The sequence below is a fragment of the Salvelinus sp. IW2-2015 genome, linkage group LG26 (genome assembly GCF_002910315.2).
Source record: "Salvelinus sp. IW2-2015 linkage group LG26, ASM291031v2, whole genome shotgun sequence".
NCBI lineage: Eukaryota > Metazoa > Chordata > Actinopteri > Salmoniformes > Salmonidae > Salvelinus > Salvelinus sp. IW2-2015.
In genome coordinates this window covers 12481925-12504951 of record NC_036866.1, presented here as the reverse complement: position 1 = coordinate 12504951, position 23027 = coordinate 12481925, and the positions used below count along the sequence as shown (strand labels likewise).

The 23027-nt window shown below is 42.7% G+C and overlaps 1 protein-coding gene across 1 annotated transcript; it reads right to left on the bottom strand.

The window, feature by feature from the left end:
• Positions 1-13705: 13705 nt before the first annotated feature.
• LOC111952178 (kelch-like protein 23) lies at positions 13706-17456 on the bottom strand. The gene is made up of 4 exons (XM_070435133.1): positions 17063-17456; positions 14978-16010; positions 14401-14789; positions 13706-14333 (listed from the first exon to the last, which is right to left on the bottom strand). Exons 2-4 carry the CDS (start codon positions 15939-15941, stop codon positions 14013-14015), a joined length of 1674 nt encoding a protein of 557 aa, XP_070291234.1. The 5' UTR covers positions 15942-16010; positions 17063-17456; the 3' UTR covers positions 13706-14012.
• Positions 17457-23027: the final 5571 nt, after the last annotated feature.

Genomic DNA, 23027 nt, shown 5'->3' with positions numbered 1-23027 from the left:
TGCTGCTGCTGGGCCTCCTTGGTAACCTTCCCTGACTGACTGATCTCTCCCAGTGCACCACTGGGGGAGGGAGTCTCTCTCTCTCACCTGCTGCCTCGATCTCTGAATGCTTGGCTATGAAAATCCAACTGACATTTACTCCTGAGGCGCTGACCTGTTGCATCCTCTACAACCACTGTGATTATTATTTGACCCAGTTGGTCAACTATGAAAGTTTTTAAATCTTGAAGAACGATCTAGCCTTAATGGCCATGTACTCTTATAGTCTCCACCGGCACATCCAGTAGAGGACTGGCTACCCCTCGGAGACTGGTTCCTCACTAGGTTTCTTCGTAGGTTCAAGCCTTTCTAGGGAGTTTTTCCTAGCCACCGAGCTTCTACATGTGCATTACTTTCTCTTTGGGGTTTTAGACTGGGTTTCTGTACGAGCACTTTGTGACATCTGCTGGTGTAAAAAGGGCTTTATAAATACATGTGATCGATTGATAGTCCTCCCTACTTGGGCTGGGTCTCAAAAGGTTTCCTTACTCTCCCTGGTTTCCATTTTTTCATCATCCACGCTTAAGTGTGAGAACCGAATGGGTGAAAGCAAATACCTCCATTTAGGATTCCGTTCCCATTTAGCCTTCAACTTTCCTTTTCTGTCAGATCAGTGCAGATAAAGTGAAGAGGAAAGTAAAAGGAAGCCACTTTAGACGATTGGGATGCACCCAGGGTCATGGTCAGTAACCTTTAACCCCCCTGGTGTTTGTTTTGTTTCTCTCTTTCCTTGTAGCCTGTCGCTGAGGCTCACTATTGGTATTACATCACAGAGCTTGGTTTCTATTGGTCCCTGCTGTTCTGTGTCTGTGGATGTAAAGCGGAAGGTATGCGTCACTCCTGAGATCTCGCACACTCTCCTGTCATCTCACACACACTCTCCTGTCATCTCACACACACTCTCCTGTCATCTCACACACACTCTCCTGTCATCTCACACACACTCTCCTGTCACCTCACACACACTCTCCTGTCACCTCACACACACTCTCCTGTCACCTCACACACACTCTCCTGTCTCCTCACACAAACTCTCCTGTCTCCTCACACAAACTCTTGTCATCTCACACAAACTCTCCTGTCACCTCACACAAAGTCTCCGGTCTCCTCACACAAAGTCTCCGGTCTCCTCACACAAAGTCTCCGGTCTCCTCACACAAACTACTGTCATTTAGCAGACGCTCGATTTACAATCAGTGCATTAATCTTAAAATAGCTAGGTGAGACAACATCAAAGATGTGAACACATATTTTTATGACCTAATGATTAATTGTTATCTAAGAGGAGATATGTTTGTTTCAGTATAAATTAGGCCGGACATTCTACCATTCGTCAGTGTTCAGTCTATTTAGAGAATCCTGGATTATGGTTCAAAATGTTCAAAAAGCTCTACAACAAAAAATTTGGAATATGATTATAGCTAATGGCATGGCAACAAAGATGAAAACTTTCTCCACACACACACACTCCTGCCTACACACACATAGTGACTCTAAACCGCAGGACGGCCTCAGCTTTCATAGGAAAACCATTACTTTCCATTCCAGATTATAGTTAGTGTTCACAGCAGATTTCCAGCTTGTTTTGCTGAAACTTCCTTTTCATTTTTGTAGAGTCATGTTTCCTCAAAGGAACTGCCTGGAGAGGTGGTTGATGTTTTCAATGATAACTACAGTATGTATCTGGACGTTGTCCAATGAGGTTTAGTAATTATACACTAGTCCTGCCCCTCAGGACCCAGGTTACCTGCTCCTTGCCAAGCCTTCCCTTCCCCATCCTCATTCAAATTGGCAACTGAAAGGTCGCTGATTTGAATCCCAGCCGACAAGGTGAAAAGGGAGAGTTTGGGATCTGCAAAAAACACATTTTCAATTCACACATTAGTATTAATACACACTTGTACATGTGTGAAATAGGACAATTATAAGCACCCACCTAATTATTATGATTATTCTCTCCTGCTATTCCATCTGCTGTACTGATAAAACATCTACCTGTAATCTTTCCAGAGATGGTGTCACGTACAGTGCATTCGGAAACTATTCAGACCCCTTGACTTTTTCCACATTTTGTTACATTACAGCCTTATTCAAAAAAAAATTAACTCTACACACAATACCCCATAATGACAAAACAAAAACAGGTTTAGACATTTTAGCAAATGTATTAAAAATAAAAAACATATCACATTTACGTAAGTATTCAGACCCTTTACTCAGTACTTTGTTGAAGCACATTTGGCAGCGATTACAGCCTCAAGTCTTCTTTGGTATGACATTACAAGCTTGGGACACCTGTATTTGGGGAGTTTCTCCCATTCTTCTCAGCAGATCCTCTCAAGCTCTGTCAGGTTGGATGGGGAGGGTCGCTGCACAGCCATTTTCAGGTCTCTCCAGAGATGTTAGATCGGGTTCAAGTCCGGGCTCTGGCTGGTCCACTCAAGGACATTCAGAGACTTGTCCCGAAGCCACTCCTGCGTTGTCTTGGCTGTGTGCTTAGGGTTGTTGTCCTGTTGGAAGGTGAACTTTCGCCCCAGTCTGAGGTCTTGAGCGCTCTGGAGCATGTTTTCATCAAGGATCTCTCTGTACTTTCCTCCGTTCATCTTTCCCTCGATCCTGACTAGTCTCCCAGTCCCTGCCTCTGAAAAACATCCCCACAGCATGATGCTGCCACCAAATAAAATAAAATTTTATTGGTCACATACACATATTTAGCAGATGTTATTGTGGGTGTAGCGAAATGCTTGTGTTTCTAGCTCCAGCAGTGCAATAGTATCTAACAATTCACAACAATACACAAATCTAAAAGTAAAATAATGGAATTAAGAAATATATAAATATTAGGACGAGCAATGTCGGAGTGGCATTGACTAAATACAGTTGAATAGAATGCAGTATGTAAATATTAAAGTGACTAGTTTTCCCTTATTTAAAAAGTGGCCCGTCATTCCATGTCAATATAGGGCAGCAGCCTCTGAGGGGCAAGGTTGAGTAGCCGGGTGGTATCCGGCTAGTGATGGCTATTTAACAGTCTGATGACCTTGAGATAGACTCTGTTTTTCAGTCACTCGGTCCAAGCTTTGGAATGATGGTCCCAATGATGAGCCCCTTCGTTTTGTTGACATTGAGAGAGAGGTTATTTTCCTGGCCCCACTCTGCCAGGGCCCTCACCTCCTCGTATGCTGTTTCGTCATTGTTGGTAATCAGGCCTACTACTGTTGTGTCGTCTGCAAACTTGATGATTGTGTTGGGGCCCCACCCTTGTGGAGCCCCTGTGTTGAGGATCAGCGATGTAGAGGTGTTGTTTCCTACCTTCACCACTAGGGTGCGGCCCGTCAGGAAGTCCAGGACCCAGTTGCAAAGGGCGTTGTTCAGACCCAAGGCCCCGAGCTTAATGATAAGCTTGGAGGATACTATGGTGTTAAAGGCTGAGCTATAGTCAATGAACATCATTCTGACATAGGTATTCCTCTTGTCCAGATGGGATACGGCAGTGTGCAGTGCTATGGCGATTGCATCGTATGTGGATCTATTGTGGCGTTAAGCAAATTGAAGTGGGTCTAGAGTGTCAGATAATATAGCGGTGATATGATCCTTAACCTCTAACGAGCCTCTACCCCGGGTCCGGGATCACCCCCCACCCCCCCCACACACTGATTAGCATAGCTAGCATAGCTTCACAAGTAGATAGTAGCATCTAAATATCATTAAATCACAAGTCCAAGACACCAGATGAAAGATACAGATCTTGTTGAATAAGCACCATTTCGATTTTTTTAAATGTTTTAACAGGGAAGACAAAATATGTAAATTATTAGCTTAAACACGTTAGCAATACACCACTTTTCTAACTCCATCAGTTTCTTATACTTTCAGCGTTGCTATCTACCAATTCGGCTAAAACTAAGATATTGATAAGCCACTAACCAAGAAAAAACCTCTTCAGATACAGTCTGATAACAATATTTATGGTATAGGATAGGTTTTGTTTAGAAAAAAGTGCATATTTCAGGTAGAAATCACAGTTTACAATTGCACCGACCATCACAAGACGACTAGAATTACTATAGAGAGCAACGTGTATGACCAATTTACTCATCAATAAACATTTCATAATAGACAAAGCATAGCAATGGAGACACAGTTTTCTTTGTGATTTCAGACATATTTCAGATTTTCTAAGCGTTTTCAGCGAAAACACAATAAATCGATAAGTTAGCATAACCACATGTGCAAACGTTACCAGAGCATCGATTCCAGCCAAAGAGCGCTATAACGTAATCACCGCCAAAATATATTAATTTTTTCACTAACCTTCTCAGAATTCTTCGATGACACTCCTGTAACATCATTTTACAACATACATATACAGTTTGTTTCGAAAATGTGCATATTTAGCCATAACAAACCGTGGTTACACAATGAAAATACTAGGAAATCAAGCCTCAAAATGTCTGACGTCATCTTTCAGAGTGATCTAGTTTAATTGAAAGCTAATCATATACTTGACTAAAAAATACAGGGATTGACAGGAATCGAAAGACAAATTAGTTCTTAATGCAACGCTGACTTACATTTTTAAATTATCCTTACTTTCAATACAGGGTTCGCCAAGTGGCGATAAAAACAAAATGGCGAAATATGCGTTTAAAATATTTCGACAGAAACACGATTTATCATATTAAATATTGCTTACTTTGAGCTGTTCTTCCATCAGATTCTTGGCAATGTATCCTTTCTATGTTGTATCTTCTTTTGCGTCGATAGATGTCTCTTGTCCTTCGAAATGTCCACTAACAACGACGAGACACGAAACGTTCCCAAAGCTAGAAAGTGCACAACAAGAAATTCCTCAGAATCGCACTAAACGGATATAAATTGCTATAAACGGTTAAATAACTACATTATGATGTTTTTAAGCACTATAAGAGTAAAACATGACCAGAGAATATTTGCTGCTAAACACGTTTGGAATGAGGCAAGTCCGATGTTTCACGCTCAGGCGCGCGACGAGAAAGGGAGTGTACCTCTACGTTTTTGTTCTTTTATAGTGGCTGTGATTGTGCAATCGATTCATTCAAACGTGATGAGTACAGACACGCCAGAGGAAGACGTAGGCAGTGTCGGTTCTTCATAGCATTCACTGTCGCCTTAAAAACAGAACTCCAGATCAGGGGTAAAAATTTCTGAAATCTGCCCGTCATGAAAAGTGCTGAGATATTGTTTGTACCACTCAGAGACACAATTCCAACGGCTATAGAAACTAGAAAGTGTTTTCTATCCAATAATAACAATAATATGCATATTGTACGATCAAGAATTTAGCACGAGGCAGTTTAATTTGGAGACCCAAATATGCTAATGCTGAACAGCACCCCCTATAGTTCCAAGAAGTTAACTAGCCTCTCAAAGCACTTCATGATGACAAAAGTGAGTGTAGTAATAGTAATTTAGTTCAGTTACCTTTGCTTTCTTGGGTACAGGAACAATGGTGGACATGTTGAAGCAAGTGGGGACAGCAGACTGGGATAGTCCTTGGGAGCGGGCTGCGTCGGTGGCACTGTGTTATCCTCAAAGCGGGTGAAGAATGTGTTTAGCTTGTCTGGGAGCAAGACGTCGGTGTCCGCGAGGTGGCTGGTTTTCCCTTTGTAATCTGTGATTGTCTGTAGACCCTGACAAATACGTATTTTGTCTGAGCTGTTGAATTGCAACTCCACTTTGTCTCTGTACTGACATTTTGCTTGTTTGATTGCCTTATGGAGGGAATAACTACACTGTTTGTATGCAACCATATTCCCAGTCACCTTGCTGTGGTTAAATGCAATGGTTCACACTTTCAATTTTGCGTGAATGCTGCCATCTATCCACGGTTTCTGGTTTGGGTAGGTTTTAATAGTCACCGTTGGAACAACATCCCCTATACACTTCCTGATGAACTCAGTCACTGTGTCCGTGTAAGCGTCAATGTTATTCTCAGAGGCTACCCAGAACATATCGAAGTTCACGTGATCAAAACAATCTTGAAGCATGTATTCCGATTAGTCAGACCTGCGTGGAGTAGAACTTAGCACGGGTACTTCCTGTTTGAGTTTCTGCCTATAGGAAGGAGGGAGCAAAATTGAGTCGTGATCTGATTTGCTGAAGGGAGGGTGCCTTGTAGGCATCTCGAAAAGGCGAGTAGCAATGATCTAGTGTTTTGCCTAAATGACTACTACAGTCAATATGTTGATAGAACTTCGGTAGTGTTTTCCTCAAATTTGCTTAGTTAAAATCCCCAGCTATAATAAATGTGGCCTCAGGATATGTTGTTTCCAGTTTGCATAAAGTCCAGTGTAGTTCCTTGAGGGCCGTCGATGTATCGGCTTGAGGGGAATATACATGGCTGTGACTATAACCAAAGAGAATTCTCTTGGGAGGTAATACGGTCGGCATTTGATTGTGAGGTATTCTAGGTCGGGTGAACAAAAGGACTTTTGTTTATGTACGTTATCACAATCACACCATGAATAGTTAATTATGAAGCATACACCCCCGCCTTTCTTCTTCCCGGAGAGTTATTTATTCCTGTCTGCGCGATGAACTGAGAACCCAGCTGGCTGTATGGACAGGGACAGTATATCCCGAGAGCCATGATTCCGTGAAACAGAGTATGTTACAGTCCCTAATGTCTCTCTGGAAGGAGATCCTCGGCCTGAGCTTGTCTACCTTATTGTCCAGAGACTGAACATTAGCGAGTAATATACTCGGAAGTAGTGGAGGGTGTGCCTGCCTCCTAAGTCGGACTAGAAGTCCACTCCGAATACCTCTTCTCCGCCGGCGGCAACTTAGAGCAACCTCTGGGATAAGTTCAATTGCCCTGGGGGGTACGAACAAAGGATCCAATTCGGGAAAGTTGTATTCCTGGTCGTAATGCTGGTGAGTTACCGCCGCTCTGATATCCAAAAGTTATTTCCGGCTGTATGTAAAAAAAAACGTTATGGGCTAATAATGTAAGAAATAATACACAAAAAAAGAATACTGCAAAGTTGCTTAGGAGCTAGAAGCAGAGCTGCCATGCTTCACCGTAGGGAGGGTGCCAGGTTTCCTCTTGACGTGACGCTTGGTATTTAGGCCAAAGTGTATCTTGTTTCTCATGGTCTGACAGTCCTTTAGGTGCCTTTTGGCAAATTCCAAGCGGGCTGTCATGTGTCTTTTACAGAGGAGTGGCTTCCGTCTGGCCACTCTACCATAAAGGCCTGATTGGTGGAGTAATGCAGAGATGGTTGTCCTTCTGGAAGGTTCTCCCATCTCCACAGAGGAACTCAGGAGCTCTGTCAGAGTGACCATCGGGTTGTTGGTCACCTCCCTGACCAAGGCCCTTCTCCCCAGATTGCTCAGTTTGGCCGGGCGGCCAGCTCTAGAAAGAGTCTTGGTGGTTCCAAACTTCTTACATTTAAGAATGATGAGGTCACTGTGTTCTTGGGACTTTCAATGCTGCAGACGTTTTGGTAGCCTTCCTCAGATCTGTGCCTCGACACAATCCTGTCTCGGAGCTCTACGGACAATTCCTTTGACCTCTTGGCTTGGTTTTTGCTCGGACATGCACTGTCAACTGGGGGAACTTATATAGACAGGTGTGTGCCTTTCCAAATCATGTCCAATCAATTTGATTTACCACAGGTGGACTCCAATTAAGGATGATTGATGGAAACAAGATGCAACAGAGCTCAATTTCGAGTCTCAAAATAATGGGTCTGAATACTTATGTAAATAAGGTATCTGTTTTTTATTTTTAGTACATTTGAAAATGTCTAAACCTGTTTTTGCTTTGTCATTATGGGGTATTGTGTGTAGATTGATGAGAAAAACGTTTTATTTAATCMATTTTAGAATAAGGCTGTAACATAACTACAGTAAATGTGGAAAAAGGGAATGGGTCTGAATACTTTCGGAATGCAACGTATATCTTATTTGTACAGTTTTTTTAAACAGCTTTTTCGGCATTCTGTACCATTGATAAATCAACCAGTACTGTACACAGCTGACTGATTTACAGTACCAGGAGTGAAGGACTGCTGAAGCCCAGGTTATAGTATCCTCTACAGTTGTGTGGTTTGTGTTTGTTTCCAGGATTTCAAAGAACAGATTATCCACCACATTGCTACCATTTTCCTCATCGGGTTCTCGTACTGTGCCAACTATGTGCACGTTGGCACTGGTGATGCTAGTTCATTATTCCTCAGACTTCCTCCTAGAGGTAGGAGATCAGTCTCAGCTTACAAGTCTCACACAAATCATACAGACACAGTAAACTAAAGGGGGAATAGGAATACAATAATTATTCTTATCATACCTGCACGTGGTCAAGCTAATTTGGCATTACCATTTTCCCACAGACTGTTTTGATGGGTTGTGTGGTTATTTAAGCAAGGTTCTTGGCTAACATGGAGGTCACTGTAAACTTGATTTGAATACAGGGATTGTTTATTCACATAACATCCTCATCTTATTTAGAATTGTTATATTATGTTCATAGCAATCAAACACATTTGGTTTTAAGTAGCAATWTTTTGTGGAAACCAAAACTCGTCTTGGGGGTAAACTTCTCTTACCTCTCCCAAGAGACAGCTCTGAAATACAACTCCTATTGTCACATTTATTCCTAAAACTGTTTTTAAATGACCTCAGTAAAGTCTAGTATTACCTTGATGTTATCTCATAATAATCATTGTCTCCATCATCTTGAGCCTGATGAAATATGTGTGGCTTGTGGTGAGGATCCAGGCATGAAGAATACCTCCTTTAGAAGCAGTCAATGGGAGACATTGGAACAGAAGGGGACAAGGTGTCAGGTAGCCTAGCGGTTAAGAGTGTAGGGCCAGTAAGGTTGCTGGTTCGAATCCCCAAGCCGACTAGGTAAAAAAAGTCATATTTTTTTATGTGGGTACTTAACCCTAATTACTCCTGTAAGTCGCTCTGGATAAAAGCGTAAATAGCTAAAATGTAAATGTGTAATGTATGTTAGAGAAAACCACTACACTTGTCCATCAGAGAGTAGGAACTGGGAGGTCATACAATATGTTAGACAATATCATCCCTGTACTGTACATTACTATTTGCTCAACCACTGTGCTATATTAGTAAACCCAGATGATAATTAAGCAATAAGGCACCTCGAGGGTTTGTTGTATATGGCCAATATACCATGGCTAAGGGCTGTATCCAGGCAATCCGTGTTGCAGCCCTAAGCCGTGGTATATTGGCTATATACACCATTGACATTGACTAGTGGTCTTCCCCGGCCGGTGAAACTGGAGGCTTTTTCACAAATTGGCGCGGCAATTTATTAGGAGTGTATTACGAAGGTCAAGTCTAATAAAAGTAGTAATAAGATTACTTAGGGTCCATTACATAGTCATTTTATAGATAGTTTACAGTTGAAGTCGGAAGTTTACATACACTTAGGTTGGAGTCATTAAAACTTGTTTTTCAACCACTCCACAAATTTCTTGTTAACAAACTATAGTTTTGGCAAGTCGGTTAGGACATCTACTTTGTGCATGACACAAGTAATTTTTCCAACAATTGTTTACAGACAGATTATTTCCTCTGTATCACAATTCCAGTGGGTCAGAAGTTTACATACACTAAGTTGACTGTGCCTTTAAACAGCTTGGAAAATTCCAGAAAATGATGTCATGGCTTTATAAGCTTCTGATAGGCTAATTGACATAATTTGAGTCAATTGGAGGTGTACCTGTGGATGTATTTCAAGGCCTACCTTCAAACTCAGTGCCTCTTTGCTTGACATCATGGGAAAATCAAAAGAAATCAGCCAAGAACTCAGAAAATAAATTGCACAAGTCTGGTTCATCCTTGGGAGCAATTTCCAAACGCCTGAAGGTACCACGTTCATCTGTACAAACAATAGTATGCAAGTATAAACACCATGGGACCACACAGCCGTCATACCGCTCAGGAAGGAGACGCGTTCTGTCTCCTATAGATTAACGTACTTTGGTGCGAAAAGGTCAAATCAATCCCAGAACAACAGCAAAGGACCTTGTGAAGATGCTGAAGGAAACAGGTACAAAAGTATCTATATCCACAGTAAAACAAGTTCTATATCGACATAACCTGAAAGGCAGCTCAGCAAGGAAGAAGCCACTGCTCCAAAATCGGCATTAAAAAGCCAGACTAAGGTTTCAAACTGCACATGGGGACAAAGATTGTAATTTTTTAGAAATGTCCTCTGGTCTGATGAAACAAAAATAGAACTGTTTGGCCATAATAACCATCGTTATGTTTGGAGGAAAAAGGGGGAGGCTTGCAAGCCGAAGAACACCATACCAACCGTGAAGCACCGGGGTGGCAGAATCATATTGTGGTGGTGATTTGCTGCACGAGGGACTGGTGCACTTCACAAAATAGATGGCATTATGAGGGAGGAAAATTATTTGGATATGTTGAAGCAACATCTCAAGACAGCAGTCAGGAAGTTAAAGCTTGGTCGCAAATGGGTCTTCCAAATGGACAATGACCCCAAGCATACTTCCAAAGTTGTGACAAAATGGCTTAAGGACAACAAAGTCAAGGTATTGGAGTGRCCATCACAAAGCTCTGACCTCAATCCTATAGAAAATTTGTGGGCAGAACTGAAAAAGCATGTGCAAGCAAGGAGGCCTACAAACCTGACTTAGTTACACCAGCTCTGTCAGGAGAAATGGGCCACAATTCACCCAATTTATTGTGGGAAGCTTGTGGAAGGCTACCCGAAACGTTTGACCCAATTTAAAGGCAATGCTACCAAATACTAATTGAGTGTATGTAAACTTCTGACCCACTGGGAATGTGATGAAAGAAATAAAAGCTGAAATAAATCATTCTCTCTATTATTCTGACATTTCACATTCTCAAAATAAAGTGGTGATCCTAACTGACCTAAGACAGGGAATTTTTACTAGGATTAAATGTCAGCAAAACGTATTTGGCTGTCACGCCCTGACCACAGAGAGCCCTTGGTTCTCTATGGTGTAGTAGGTCAGGGCGTGACTAGGGGGTGTTCTAGTATGTCTATTTCTATGTTGGTGCTAATATGGTTCCCAATTAGAGGCAGCTGTTTATCGTTGGTATCCAATTGGTAGTTAGTCTTGTCTCATCGCTGAAACTCCTGTACGGACTCGGGAGAGGCGAAGGTCGAGAGCCGTGCGTCCTCTGAAACACAACCCAACCGTACTGCTTCTTGACACCCCGCCCACTTAACCCGGAAGCCAGCCGCACCAATGTGTCGGAGGAAACACTGTACACCTGGCGACTGTGTCAGCGTGCACTGCACCCGGCTCGCTACAGGAGTCGCTAGTGCGCAATGGGACAAGGACATCCCTGCYGGCCAAACCCTCCCCTAACCCGGACGACGCTGGGATAATTGTCCGCCGCTCAATGGGTCTCCCGGTTGCGGCCGGCTGCGACAGACCCTGCCTTAGACCACTGCGCCTCTCGGGAGAGATTTACAACCTTGGCCTGTCATCTAAATATATATATATATATWTWTTTTTTTTTAGATGGAGAAAGATGAGCGTAGCGATGAGGAAAGCGAGCCTGAGGAGTAGGCAGAGAGACTAGCTGGGAACTGAGTAAAGGAGCACATTCTTCCACTGCAAAACTACCATTCCAGTGTTTTACTTGCTATATTGTATTTACCTCGCCACCATGGCCTTTTTGCCTTTACCTCCCTTCTCACCTCATTTGCTCACATTGTATATAGACTTATTTTTCTACTGTATTATTGACTGTATGTTTTGTCCATGTGTAACTCTGTGTTGTTGTATGTGTTCGAATTGCTATGCTTTATCTTGGCCAGGCCGCAGTTGTAAATGAGAACTTGTTCTCAACTAGCCTACCTGGTTAAATAACCAGTGGACCAAAACGCAGCGTGGTAAGTGTTCATTACTCAAAACACTCGAAAAAAATAACAAAGAGGAGAAAACCGAAAGTCCTGTCAGGTGCAGACACTAAACAGAGAGCAATTAACCACAAAACCCAAACGAAAAAGGACTTATATATGATTCCCAATCAGAGACAACGATAGACAGCTGCCCCTGATTGGGAACCACACCAACATAGAAATAAAGAAACTAGAATGCCCACCCTAGTCACACCCTGGCCTAACCAAAATAGAGAATAAAAACCTCTCTATGGCCAGGGCATGACACTTTTAGATCAAAAGAAACAACCTAGTAATCTATGGCCTTTTTGTTCATTATACTAACAACTGACATTAATAACACAAGTATGATGGTAGAATTTAGAAAAATGTATACATTTAAACAATTAGCTTTTTATTAAAATTAAGGATATCTCAGGCAACATTGACAGCCTCTAGAATTAAATGTGCAGTTACTGTAGCTTTGTGGTTTTAGCTGACAATTTATACAAACTTCCCAAGCATTCTCATTTTTGTCATCAATTTGTCAAACTGGCCATATTCCTTGTTAGAATTGTGATATCGCCCTCTAGTGAAGAAAATGAGAACATGCCTATTCGTTGGGGCGGGGGGGCAGGACCAAGTTTGGGAAACCCTGCCTTATGGAGCAGCGTCATGACCAGGCATTTAACATTTTATAAGAAAAACCTTGGGGGGAAAAATAATGTTTTTCTATAATTGTTTTATATGAATATTCCTGTGACAGAGAGGAGTTTGCAGCATGTTTCACCAACAGGTTGTTTTACTCTGTGCTACTGAACTTTTATACTTTGTCGGTCACAAGCACTTGTTACAAAATATGACAATGTTTTAGATTCTGTCTGAATCTATACCTGGAATAAGGTCTCAATCGATACAATTTTACTACTCATATTGTTTACAGGAGCTTTTGCAAAAATGTGATGTCATTAGATTGACAAAACATTCAAGCACTAAAGACATGATACTACTGTGCTGTGAAAAGATGGGGGTTTGGAATGACTCTTTTGCCCAGAGACGTGTCAATCACAATCATCTCTATCRTCTCACACTGGAATAAGAGATCTGTATGAGCTTGTCATGCAATGACAGCGATAATCAGATGAGATGACTAAAGCACATACAGATCTGGGACCAGGGTAGGAACACACTTCTTTGAGACTGACTATGTTGTTACCAGGGTCGAGGTGTGCCTCACTCTCTTAATGCTGCTTTTGTACTGTAACACCAGTGTTACACCCTTATGTTATACTAGGGAAATGTTGTTTCCATAGGAAGGGCTGACAGGGAAGACTTGTGAAGAGCAGAATCAACAACCTCTGCATAACCTAAACAGTTGCTTTGTTTTGAAGATATTAAAGTTCACAGTTAGTTGTTATGGTCAAAAACATCTTCTTAGCAAAGAGCAATTTCTCAAGCAAGAATGTAGCTAGAACTGTCTGGGAGTGGACTGAGTGGGAAGGGGAAAACTGACAACTAGCTGTTATTGGCAGAGAGGTTTGTTACTCTCTTTCTTATTGGTCTATTAACTGTGAAATTGTGAAAATTATGATAATGCCCTTTTAGTGTAAGAGCTGTTTGAACAGACCGACTGAAATGTTTGACTATTTTGGTGGGATGAAGGGCATTATCAGCATTTTCAAATGTCACAACCTCATAGTGTGGAAATGTACTGCATATATAAAACACGGGGAAATCACATTTTTGACTGCACTGGGCCTTCAATCATGATTATTGGATGTTTATTTTATTAAAGGTTCTACTCGTGCAATGATACAAATGGCAATAACACATGACTAGTCTTGTTCTGGATGCACACACCTCATAAGTTTGTTCACTCTGGCCAGTTCAACAAAATCAATAAATAACTTTTATCAAACTATTGATAAATGTGTTTGTACCTTTTCATTCAAAAGCAAAATCAATAGCTGATAAGTGTCTGACCATTTCAATAGAATATCTCTTATATTGGGGAGAGGGAGTTGGTGAGAAGGATGTGAACTGCTAAATGCTTACTGGCAACTCACCAGTGTCATGTGACCAAGCGCATGGTAACACAGCCACGGAGAGGCACAGGACAGGGTATGGCATTGTCTATTTCCATGCAGGTGTCGATGTAAGGATCCATCAGTACCATGTTGGGGAATGCTTTGTTCATCTTTCGCTCGCTCAGCAGGTAGATCTGCCCATTGACTGTGGTGCAGCCACCAAAGAACTTTCTGTCCAGACATTCTTCTTCTAGAACTGTCCATTCGTCTGTCTCCACATCCAGCCTTAGCGCCTGGCCTATCAGGAGATAGAGGGCCCCGTTGAGCTCTGTTGCGAAAAGGTCATACCTACGGGACATACAAATCTATTTTATAAGGAACCTGTCCCAGACAAAAGTTTGTTGGTGCAAATTCTGAGTTCACTTACCTGACCAGGTCCCATTGGTCCTCCTTCACCAGGTATCTCTGAATGCCGCTGTACACCTCCCCATTCTCATCCAGTCCACAGGCGACATAGATACACAAATCCAGAGCAACGGTGGCAGCCCTATCCACAGCCCGCACCATGGGGCTGACATCCTCCCAGCCCTGTGCCCCCAGCGGCAGCTTCTCCACGTGGGCCACAGGCCCCTCGTCCATGGTGCCCCCCAGGACGTACAGCTCCTGCCCCAGGCCCACAGAGCAGTGGCTGTGCCTGGACTTCTGCAGCGGAGGGCCATCCACCCAGCGCTCGTTCCCACACTGGAATATCCGCACCCAGTCCACGCTGTACCAAAAGATCTCATCACGGAAGTTGCCTCCGGTGACTACAATGTTTTCTCCTGGGAGAGGAAGAAACAAGAGGCTGACATAAATTACTTGAATTATGACTCCTATGGCTTATTCAAGTATACATACTCCCGATAGCATACTGATAGTAAGTTCATGGATCACTTTAGCTGACGTAATTTATTCAGAATAAGAAAGGGTGTTTAACTTCTGAAAGGGAGTCGAATTGTCAAATCATTACCTACTGCTGCCACAGAGTACTGTGTGAGATTCTTCCTCTGAAGTGGTGCATGAGACTGCCATCTCCCACTGTGGGGGTAAAACTGGTAGAGAGACTGTTTGTCCTGGTCATGGGGCCCTCCGAGTATGTACAGTGTTTCTCTGGCCCGAGGTATGGACCTGCACATAGACCAGCTAGTAGGAAAATTGTCATTCAGTTTACAGATGAGTTTGGCTTGTGGGTCAGACCCTTTGAGCCTGGTGAGCAGATCAGTGATGTAGGGCAGAGACAGGCTCTCTAGTCGCACCAGCTCCACCAACTCCATGAAGTCCTCCTCCCGACTGGGGTCAAAGGTTGCCCAGCGTAAGGTCATCTCCAAGGCTTGATCCTCCCTGGGTACAAATAGTTTATCACTGGCAAGGAGGTCCGCCACACTCTCCTTGGACAGATACATGAAGTCCTCCTCTGTGGCGATAGCAGGTAGGTGGGTTAGAGCCACCTCACGTGCTGCTGTGTAGAGCTCCCGGCATCCCAGCTGCCAAGCGTAGGACATCATGCCCAAGCAGTTGCTCAGATGCAACTCTCTCTCCAGGAACTTGCAACATAGGAGCCTGGGTCTCTCCAGCTGGAGGAAGTCTGCTGTCTCTAGGATCCTCAGGACATTCTCTCTGCTGAGAGATAGCTTGGATGTCTGGGTGTATTCCATCAGGACACGAAACTGGTCCACACCCACACCTTTGATCTCAACGTGGCGCTTGCCATTCTCTCTGCCGCCGCCATAGAAAAGTGCACGGAAATAGGGGCTCTGAAGAGCCAGCTGTTGACGGTTCACAAAGAAGGATTCTGTCTCTATGTGAAGAACTGTGTCAGGTATCATCACATTTATCTCAGCCTCCTCGTTGGAACTGTCGTTATCGGGGCATAACACAGGAGAAGGTGTTGGTCTTACAGTATACGGCACCAGCTCTGGATTTCTGCAGGCCATGTCACAACAGCCACGGTTCTCCCCTTGTCTTACTTTCTCTGGTGCGACCTTTCTCTGGTTCTCTGTTGGCTACCAATGGGGAAATTAGGTCAGGTCAGTTTGCAAAACACAAGCTAAATATAACTATGGCCTATGTGCCAACCAGACAGCAGGCATACCAAACTATTTGTTGTGGGTGAAAGGGGTTTGTAAAGAGCCATGTAATAACATTGAATTATAACGTTGCCTCCTTTATAAGTCGCAGCTTTATGTGTTAAATAGAAAATTATCAATTTACATGTATTTTTGTAGCCCCTGCATGTGACCCCTGCTCTTTGCTAAACATGAGAGATTTCTGCACAGAGGGAAATTAATAAATATCCGGTCCGTTTTTTTCTATGAAACATATTTAGACTATGAAAAAAACACTTCTTTATTATTAATAGAATATTCTATTATTATGGTCTCAACTACACACAAAAAACGTCAGGTTGGAGGACTAATCAGGTCAAACTGTCACTGAATTTACAGAAGAGCGAAAATGGCGGGGAGTTCGTATGTTGTTCGTCTTGTTTGAATGAATAAACAAAAATAATTTAGCTAATTTCCATACATTTTCTAAATAATTTTGTTGTCATTACTTATTATTCCAACTAGATAGAGACAGCTAACCGCCTAGCAAGACTGACTGTACGTATCATGGCTAGCTAACGTTGCCAACTATCGTGTTTCTAGCTCTGCTCCATGGCATTACATGTGGCTTGAGTCTGCTTCAACGCCCTCCATCTTTACTCACCAAAGTAAAATATGTTAAAGTTCTGACGAGATTCGACGCAATGTGCGAGCAGGCCAATGGGCATGCGTCGGATCTGTGTGCGCATGGACGAGAGCTAGTCTGACGGCAACCAGAGTGCTCGAAAGTAGTTTATTTCGTATTTTGGACAAATTACAACTTGCGCATACATAAATAAGTTTGTCAGCACTCCTGCAACACTTATGTTTGCGAGTAACGAAAGTATATTAAAGCCAGTCAGTAAACATAATTAGAAAAAAATCCTCTATGGAGCGTAGCCATGTAAACTCGAACCTCAGCTGCATATCTAATATGCTGTTTATTAGCTGTAAAGATATTTTCGACTAACCTTTACTTGGCGATACTTTCTTTGTTCTCGATTCGGAAGGGGCCGGTGTCTTATAAACCTCTGTGTCCAGTTGCAGGTGGAACTCCAATAAAGAGGAAATATTCAGAAAGATATGAATTCACGTTCTGTGTGGTGCATACGTTGGATAAATTGAATTTATGCGTTGACGGCTTGACAGAAATGGTAGCAGAAGGTGAATGTTGAATTTATGTTGCATACATATCCCGATGAGGCTCTACCATTTTGCGCAACAACACTGTCGGTGGGATCGAGGTGTTACAAATGACTAGTTCCTGCAAAGATGCCAAATGCCAGATCTCCAGCAGCTAAAGTGGCGAGGAAACTCCTCCTGTGGTGCAAAAAGTGGATAATTTTTTTCTCCAGAATATTCCGTTTTTTGGAGTACCACCTGCAACTGGCCACAGAGGTTTATAAGACACCTGTGCATTCCTAATCAAGAATGAGGAGTATCGCCAAGTAAAAGGTGGTCAGAAATGTGATGATTACGGCTAAATAGGAGCATAGTAGCGACGGCTATCACAAGCGAATTAAATTAATACGCATACGTTAAATTGATGATAGTCGTTTGATTTGATATCAGTTATATTAATCGAAATATTCAGGCCGTTGAAGTCGAGGCTCAAGCCACACATAACACCCTGGACCAGAGCTAGCATGTTTCCAATCCACACATAACACCCTGGACCAGAGCTAGCATGTTTCCAATCCACCACATAACACCCTGGACCAGAGCTAGCATGTTTCCAATCCACACATAAACACCTGGACCAGAGCTAGCATGTTTCCAATCCACCACATAACACCCTGGACCAGAGCTAGCATTGTTTCCAATCCACACATAACACCCTGGACCAGAGCTAGCATGTTTCCAATCCACACATAACACCCTGGACCAGAGCTAGCATGTTTCCAATCCACACAGAACACCCTGGACCAGAGCTAGCATGTTTCCAATCCACACATAACACCCTGGACCAGAGCTAGCATGTTTCCAATCCACACATAACACCCTGGACCAGAGTTAGCATGTTTCCAATCCACACATGACACATTGTCAATTCATAAGTTATTTCCTCTGCAGCATAAAGATAAGAAGTATATTTGACCTTTCAAAATATATTGACATACCAATCCGAGTGAAATTTCAGGGAGGATGAGGAGGTAATTGTTGCTGCTATTTTGACCTAGGACTGGTCATTCATGTTTTGAAAGTCAATGCACCTCAATTCCAAACAGTAATGTATTTTTTATTTCACCTTTATTTAACCAGGTTGGCCAGTTGAGAACAAGTTCTCATTTACAACTGCGACCTGGCCAAGATAAATTAAAGCAGTGCGACAAAAACAACAACACAGAGCTACACATAAACAAACGTACGGTCAATACCACAATAGAAAATTATATTTACAGTGTGTGCAAATGTAGAAGATTGGGGAGGTAAGGCAATAAATAGGCCATAAAGGCAAAATAATTACAATTTAGCATGAACACCGGAGTGATAGATGTGCAGATGATGATGTGCAAGTGGAGATACTGGGGTACAAAAGAGCAAAAAGATAAATATCAATTTGGGGATGAGGTAGTTGGGTGTGCTATTTACAGATTGGCTGTGTACAGGTACAATGATCGGTAAACTGCTCTGACAGCTGATGCTTAAAGTTAGAGAGGGAGATATACAGTTGAAGTCGGAAGTTTACATACACTTAGGTTGGATCATTAAAACTTGTTTTTCAACCACTCCACAAATTTCTTGTTAACAAACTATAGTTTTGGCCAGTCGGTTAAGAAACCTACGGTGTGCATGACACAAGTAATTTTTCCAACAATTGTTTACAGACAGATTATTTCACTTATAATTCACTGTATCACAATTCCAGTGGGTCAGAAGTTTACATACACTAAGTTGACTGTGCCTTTAAACAGCTTGGAAAATTCCAGAAAATGATGTCATGGCTTTATAAGCTTCTGATAGGCTAATTGACATAATTTGAGTCAATTGGAGGTGTACCTGTGGATGTATTTCAAGGTCTACCTTCAAACTCAGTGCTTCTTTGCTTGACATCAAAAGAAATCAGCCAAGACCTCAGAAAAACTTTTGTAGACCTCCACAAGTCTGGTTCATCCTTGGAGCAATTTCCAAACACCTGAAGGTACCACGTTAATCTGTACCAACAACAGTACGCAAGTATAAACACCATGGGACGCAGCCGTCATACCGCTCAGGAAGGAGACGCGTTCTGTCTCCTAGAGATGAACGTACTTTGGTGCGAAAAGTGCAAATCAATGCCAGAACAACAGCAAAGGACCTTGTGAAGATGCTGGAGGAAACAGGTACAAAAGTATCTATATCCACAGTAAAACGAGTCCTATATCGACATAACCAGAAAGGCCGACATTTGGAGAAATGTCCTCTGGTCTGATGAAACAAAAATAGAACTGTTTGGCGATAACAACCATCGTTATATGTGGAAGAAAAGGGGGAGGCTTGCAAGCCAAGAACACAATCCAACCGTGAAGCACGGGGATGGCAGCATCATGTTGTGGGGGTGCTTTGCTGCAGGAGGGACTGGTGCACTTCACAAAATAGATGAGATCATGAGGGAGGAATTATGTGGGATATAGTGAAGCAATATCTCAAGACATCAGTCAGGAAGTTAAAGCTTGGTCGCAATGGTCTTCCAAATGGACAATGACCCCAAGCATACTTCCAAAGTTGTGGCAAAATGGCTTAAGGACAACAAAGTCAATGTATTGGAGTGGCCATCACAAAGCTCTGACCTCAATCCTATAGAAATTTGTGGGCAGAACTGAAAAAAGCGTGTGCAAGCAAGGAGGCCTACAAACCCGACTTAGTTACACGCAGCTCTGTCGGAGAAATGGGCCAAAATTCCATATACAGTGGGGAGAACAAGTATTTGATACACTGCCGATTTTGCAGGTTTTCCTACTTCAAAGCATGTAGAGGTCTGTAATTTCTATCATGGGTACACTTCAACTATGAGAGACGGAATCTAAAACAAAAATCCAGAAAATCACATTGTATGATTTTTAAGTAATTCATTTGCATTTTATTGCATGACATAAGTATTTGATACATCAGAAAAGCAGATCTTAATATTTGGTACAGAAACCTTTGTTTTGCAATTACAGAGATCATACGTTTCCTGTAGTTCTTGACCAGTTTGCACCACACTGCAGCAGGGATTTTGGCCCACTCCTCCATACAGATCTTCTCCAGATCCTTCAGTTTCGGGGCTGTCGGCGGGGCTATACGGACTTTCAGCTCCCTCCAAAGATTTTCTATTGGGTTCAGGTCTGGAGACTGGCTAGGCCACTCCAGGACCTTGAGATGCTTCTTACGGCGCCTTCCTTATTTGCCCTGGCTGTGTGTTTCGGGTCGTTGTCATGCTGGAAGACCCAGCCACGACCCATCTTCAATGCTCTTACTGAGGGAAGGAGGTTGTTGGCCAAGATCTCGCGATACATGGCCCCATCCATCCTCCCCTCAATACGGTGCAGTCATCCTGTACCCTTTGCAGAAAAGCATCCCCAAAGAATGATGTTTCCACCTCCATGCTTCACGGTTGGGATGGTGTTCTTGGGGTTGTACTCATCCTTCTTCTTCCTCCAAACGGCGAGTGGAGTTTAGACCAAAAAGCTCTATTTTTGTCTCATCAGACCACATGACCTGCTCCCATTCCTCCTCTGGATCATCCAGTAGGTCATTGGCAAACTTCAGACGGGCCTGGACATGCGCTGGCTTGAGCAGGTGGATTGCGTGCGCTGCAGGATTTTATCCATGACGGTGTAGTGTGTTACTAATGGTTTTCTTTGAGACTGTGGTCCCAGCTCTCTTCAGGTCATTGACCAGGTCTGCCGTGTAGTTCTGGGCTGATAATCACCTTCTCATGATCACTTGATGCCCACGAGGTGAGATCTTGCATGGAGCCCCAGACCGAGGGTGATTGACCGTCATCTTGAACTTCTTCCATTTTCTAATAATTGCGCCAACAGTTGTTGCCTTCTCACCAAGTGCTTGCTATTGTCTGTAGCCATCCAGCCTGTTGCATGTCTACAATTTTATCCCTGATGTCTTTATACAGCTCTCTGGTCTTGGCCATTGTGAGAGGTTGGAGTCTGTTTGATTGAGTGTGTGGACAGGTGTTTTTTATACAGGTAACGAGTTCAAACAGGTGCAGTTAATACAGGTAATGAGTGGAGAACAGGAGGGCTTCTTAAAGAAAACTAACAGGTCTGTGAGAGCGGAATTCTTACTGGTTGGTAGGTGATCAAATACTTATGTCATGCAATAAAATGCAAATTAATTACTTAAAAATCATACAATGTGATTTTCTGGATTTTTGTTTTAGATTCCGTCTCTCACAGTTGAAGTGTACCTATGATAAAATTACAGACCTCTACATGCTTTGTAAGTAGGAAACCTGCAAAATCGGCAGTGTATCAAATACTTGTTCTCCCCACTGTTGTTTATTTCATAGTTTTGATGTGTTCACTATTATTCTACAATGTAGAAAATAGTAAAAATAAAGAAAAACCCTTGAATGAGTAGGTGTTCTAAAACTTTTGACCGGTAGTTTAGTTCTTCATGTACTAGCAGCAGCGGTGTCACAGAGTGAGTGAACACTGAGCAGTAGCTGAAACTTGGAGGGGGAAGTGCGCAGATGATCCTGCACATATGTAGAAATATTTAGTAAATAGAAATCTGGGTTCCAGAAAATCCGGAACCGCAGCCACTGTAAAAAGAACATTGTGGAGGGTTGGTAGCTTGCTGGCTATAGTGTCACATTTATAGCTAAGTTAGAGGGGCTGAACGGCTCTTTTCATCCTCCAGGAAGGGAGGCTTGTTGATTGTGATCAGCAGGCTGTAATTCTTAGCTGCTGTAGGAGGCTACTCAAGCTTGTGGGCACAAACAAAGAGACGCTTGTGGGCGGCTCGGGTCTTCCTGGGGTCTTAAGCGGTGCATGGCTGCGAAATGAATATAGGGGAAACACTGTTGACTCTTGAAAGCATTTACATTTAAACCAGCTACTGGCAATTATTTATCTGTAGATAAAACAAAATGTAATGCCACTTTATTTTCATCCTAAATAGTGTACTGCGTGAGTGGCACAGTGGATGTGGTCTAAATGCACCATGTAACTAGAACTGATAAGCGAAGTTGGCTAGAGAGACTGCAGTCCTGGTAAGATAAGTAAAGATCTGCCAAGAGCAGTGAGCCCAAGGCATCGAGCCAAAAGTTAAAAGAATTCCAGGACTCTCCCCTCCATCTTGAAGTGTTTTTACTATGTCAGGAGATAAAATAATGATGTATACTAAACAAAAAATATAAACACAACATGTAAAGTGTTGGTATTTCTGCCTGTAATAAAGCCCTTTTGTGGGGAAAAACTCATTCTGATTGGCTGGACATGGCTCCCAAGTGTGTGGGCCTATGCCCTCCCAGGTCCACCAATGGCTGCAACCCCTGCCCAATCATGTGAAATCCATAGATTAGGGCCTAATGAATGGATTTCAATTGATGGATTTCTTCTATGAACTGTAACTCAGTAAATTATTTGAAATTGTTGCATGTTGCATTAATATCTTTGTTCAGTATAATAGCCTACATGACCACAAATATATATACACTACATGACAAAAAGTATGTGAACACCTGCTTGTCGAACATCTCATTCCAAAATCATGGGGATTAATATTGAGTTCTTCCCCCCAGTGGCTGCTATAATAGCCTCCACTCTTCTGGGAAGGTTTTCCACTAGTTGTTGGAACATTGCTGCGGAGACTTGCTTCCATTCAGCCACAAGAGCATTAGTGAGGTTGGTCACTGATGTTGGGCGATGAGGCCTAGCTCACAGTCGGCGTTCCAATTCATCCCAAAGGTGTTCGAGGGGGTTGAGGTCAGGGCTCTGTGCAGGCCAGTCA

Coding starts and splice junctions, on each gene's coding strand:
- LOC111952178 (XM_070435133.1), bottom strand. CDS start 15,941: ATGGCCTGCAGAAATCCAGAGCTGGTGCCGTATACTGTAAGACCAACA. Junction 14,790..14,977: donor GTACTCTGTGGCAGCAGTAG/GTAATGATTTGA, acceptor TTCCTCTCCCAG/GAGAAAACATTGTAGTCACC. Junction 14,334..14,400: donor AGGAGGACCAATGGGACCTG/GTCAGGTAAGTG, acceptor CTTATAAAATAG/ATTTGTATGTCCCGTAGGTA.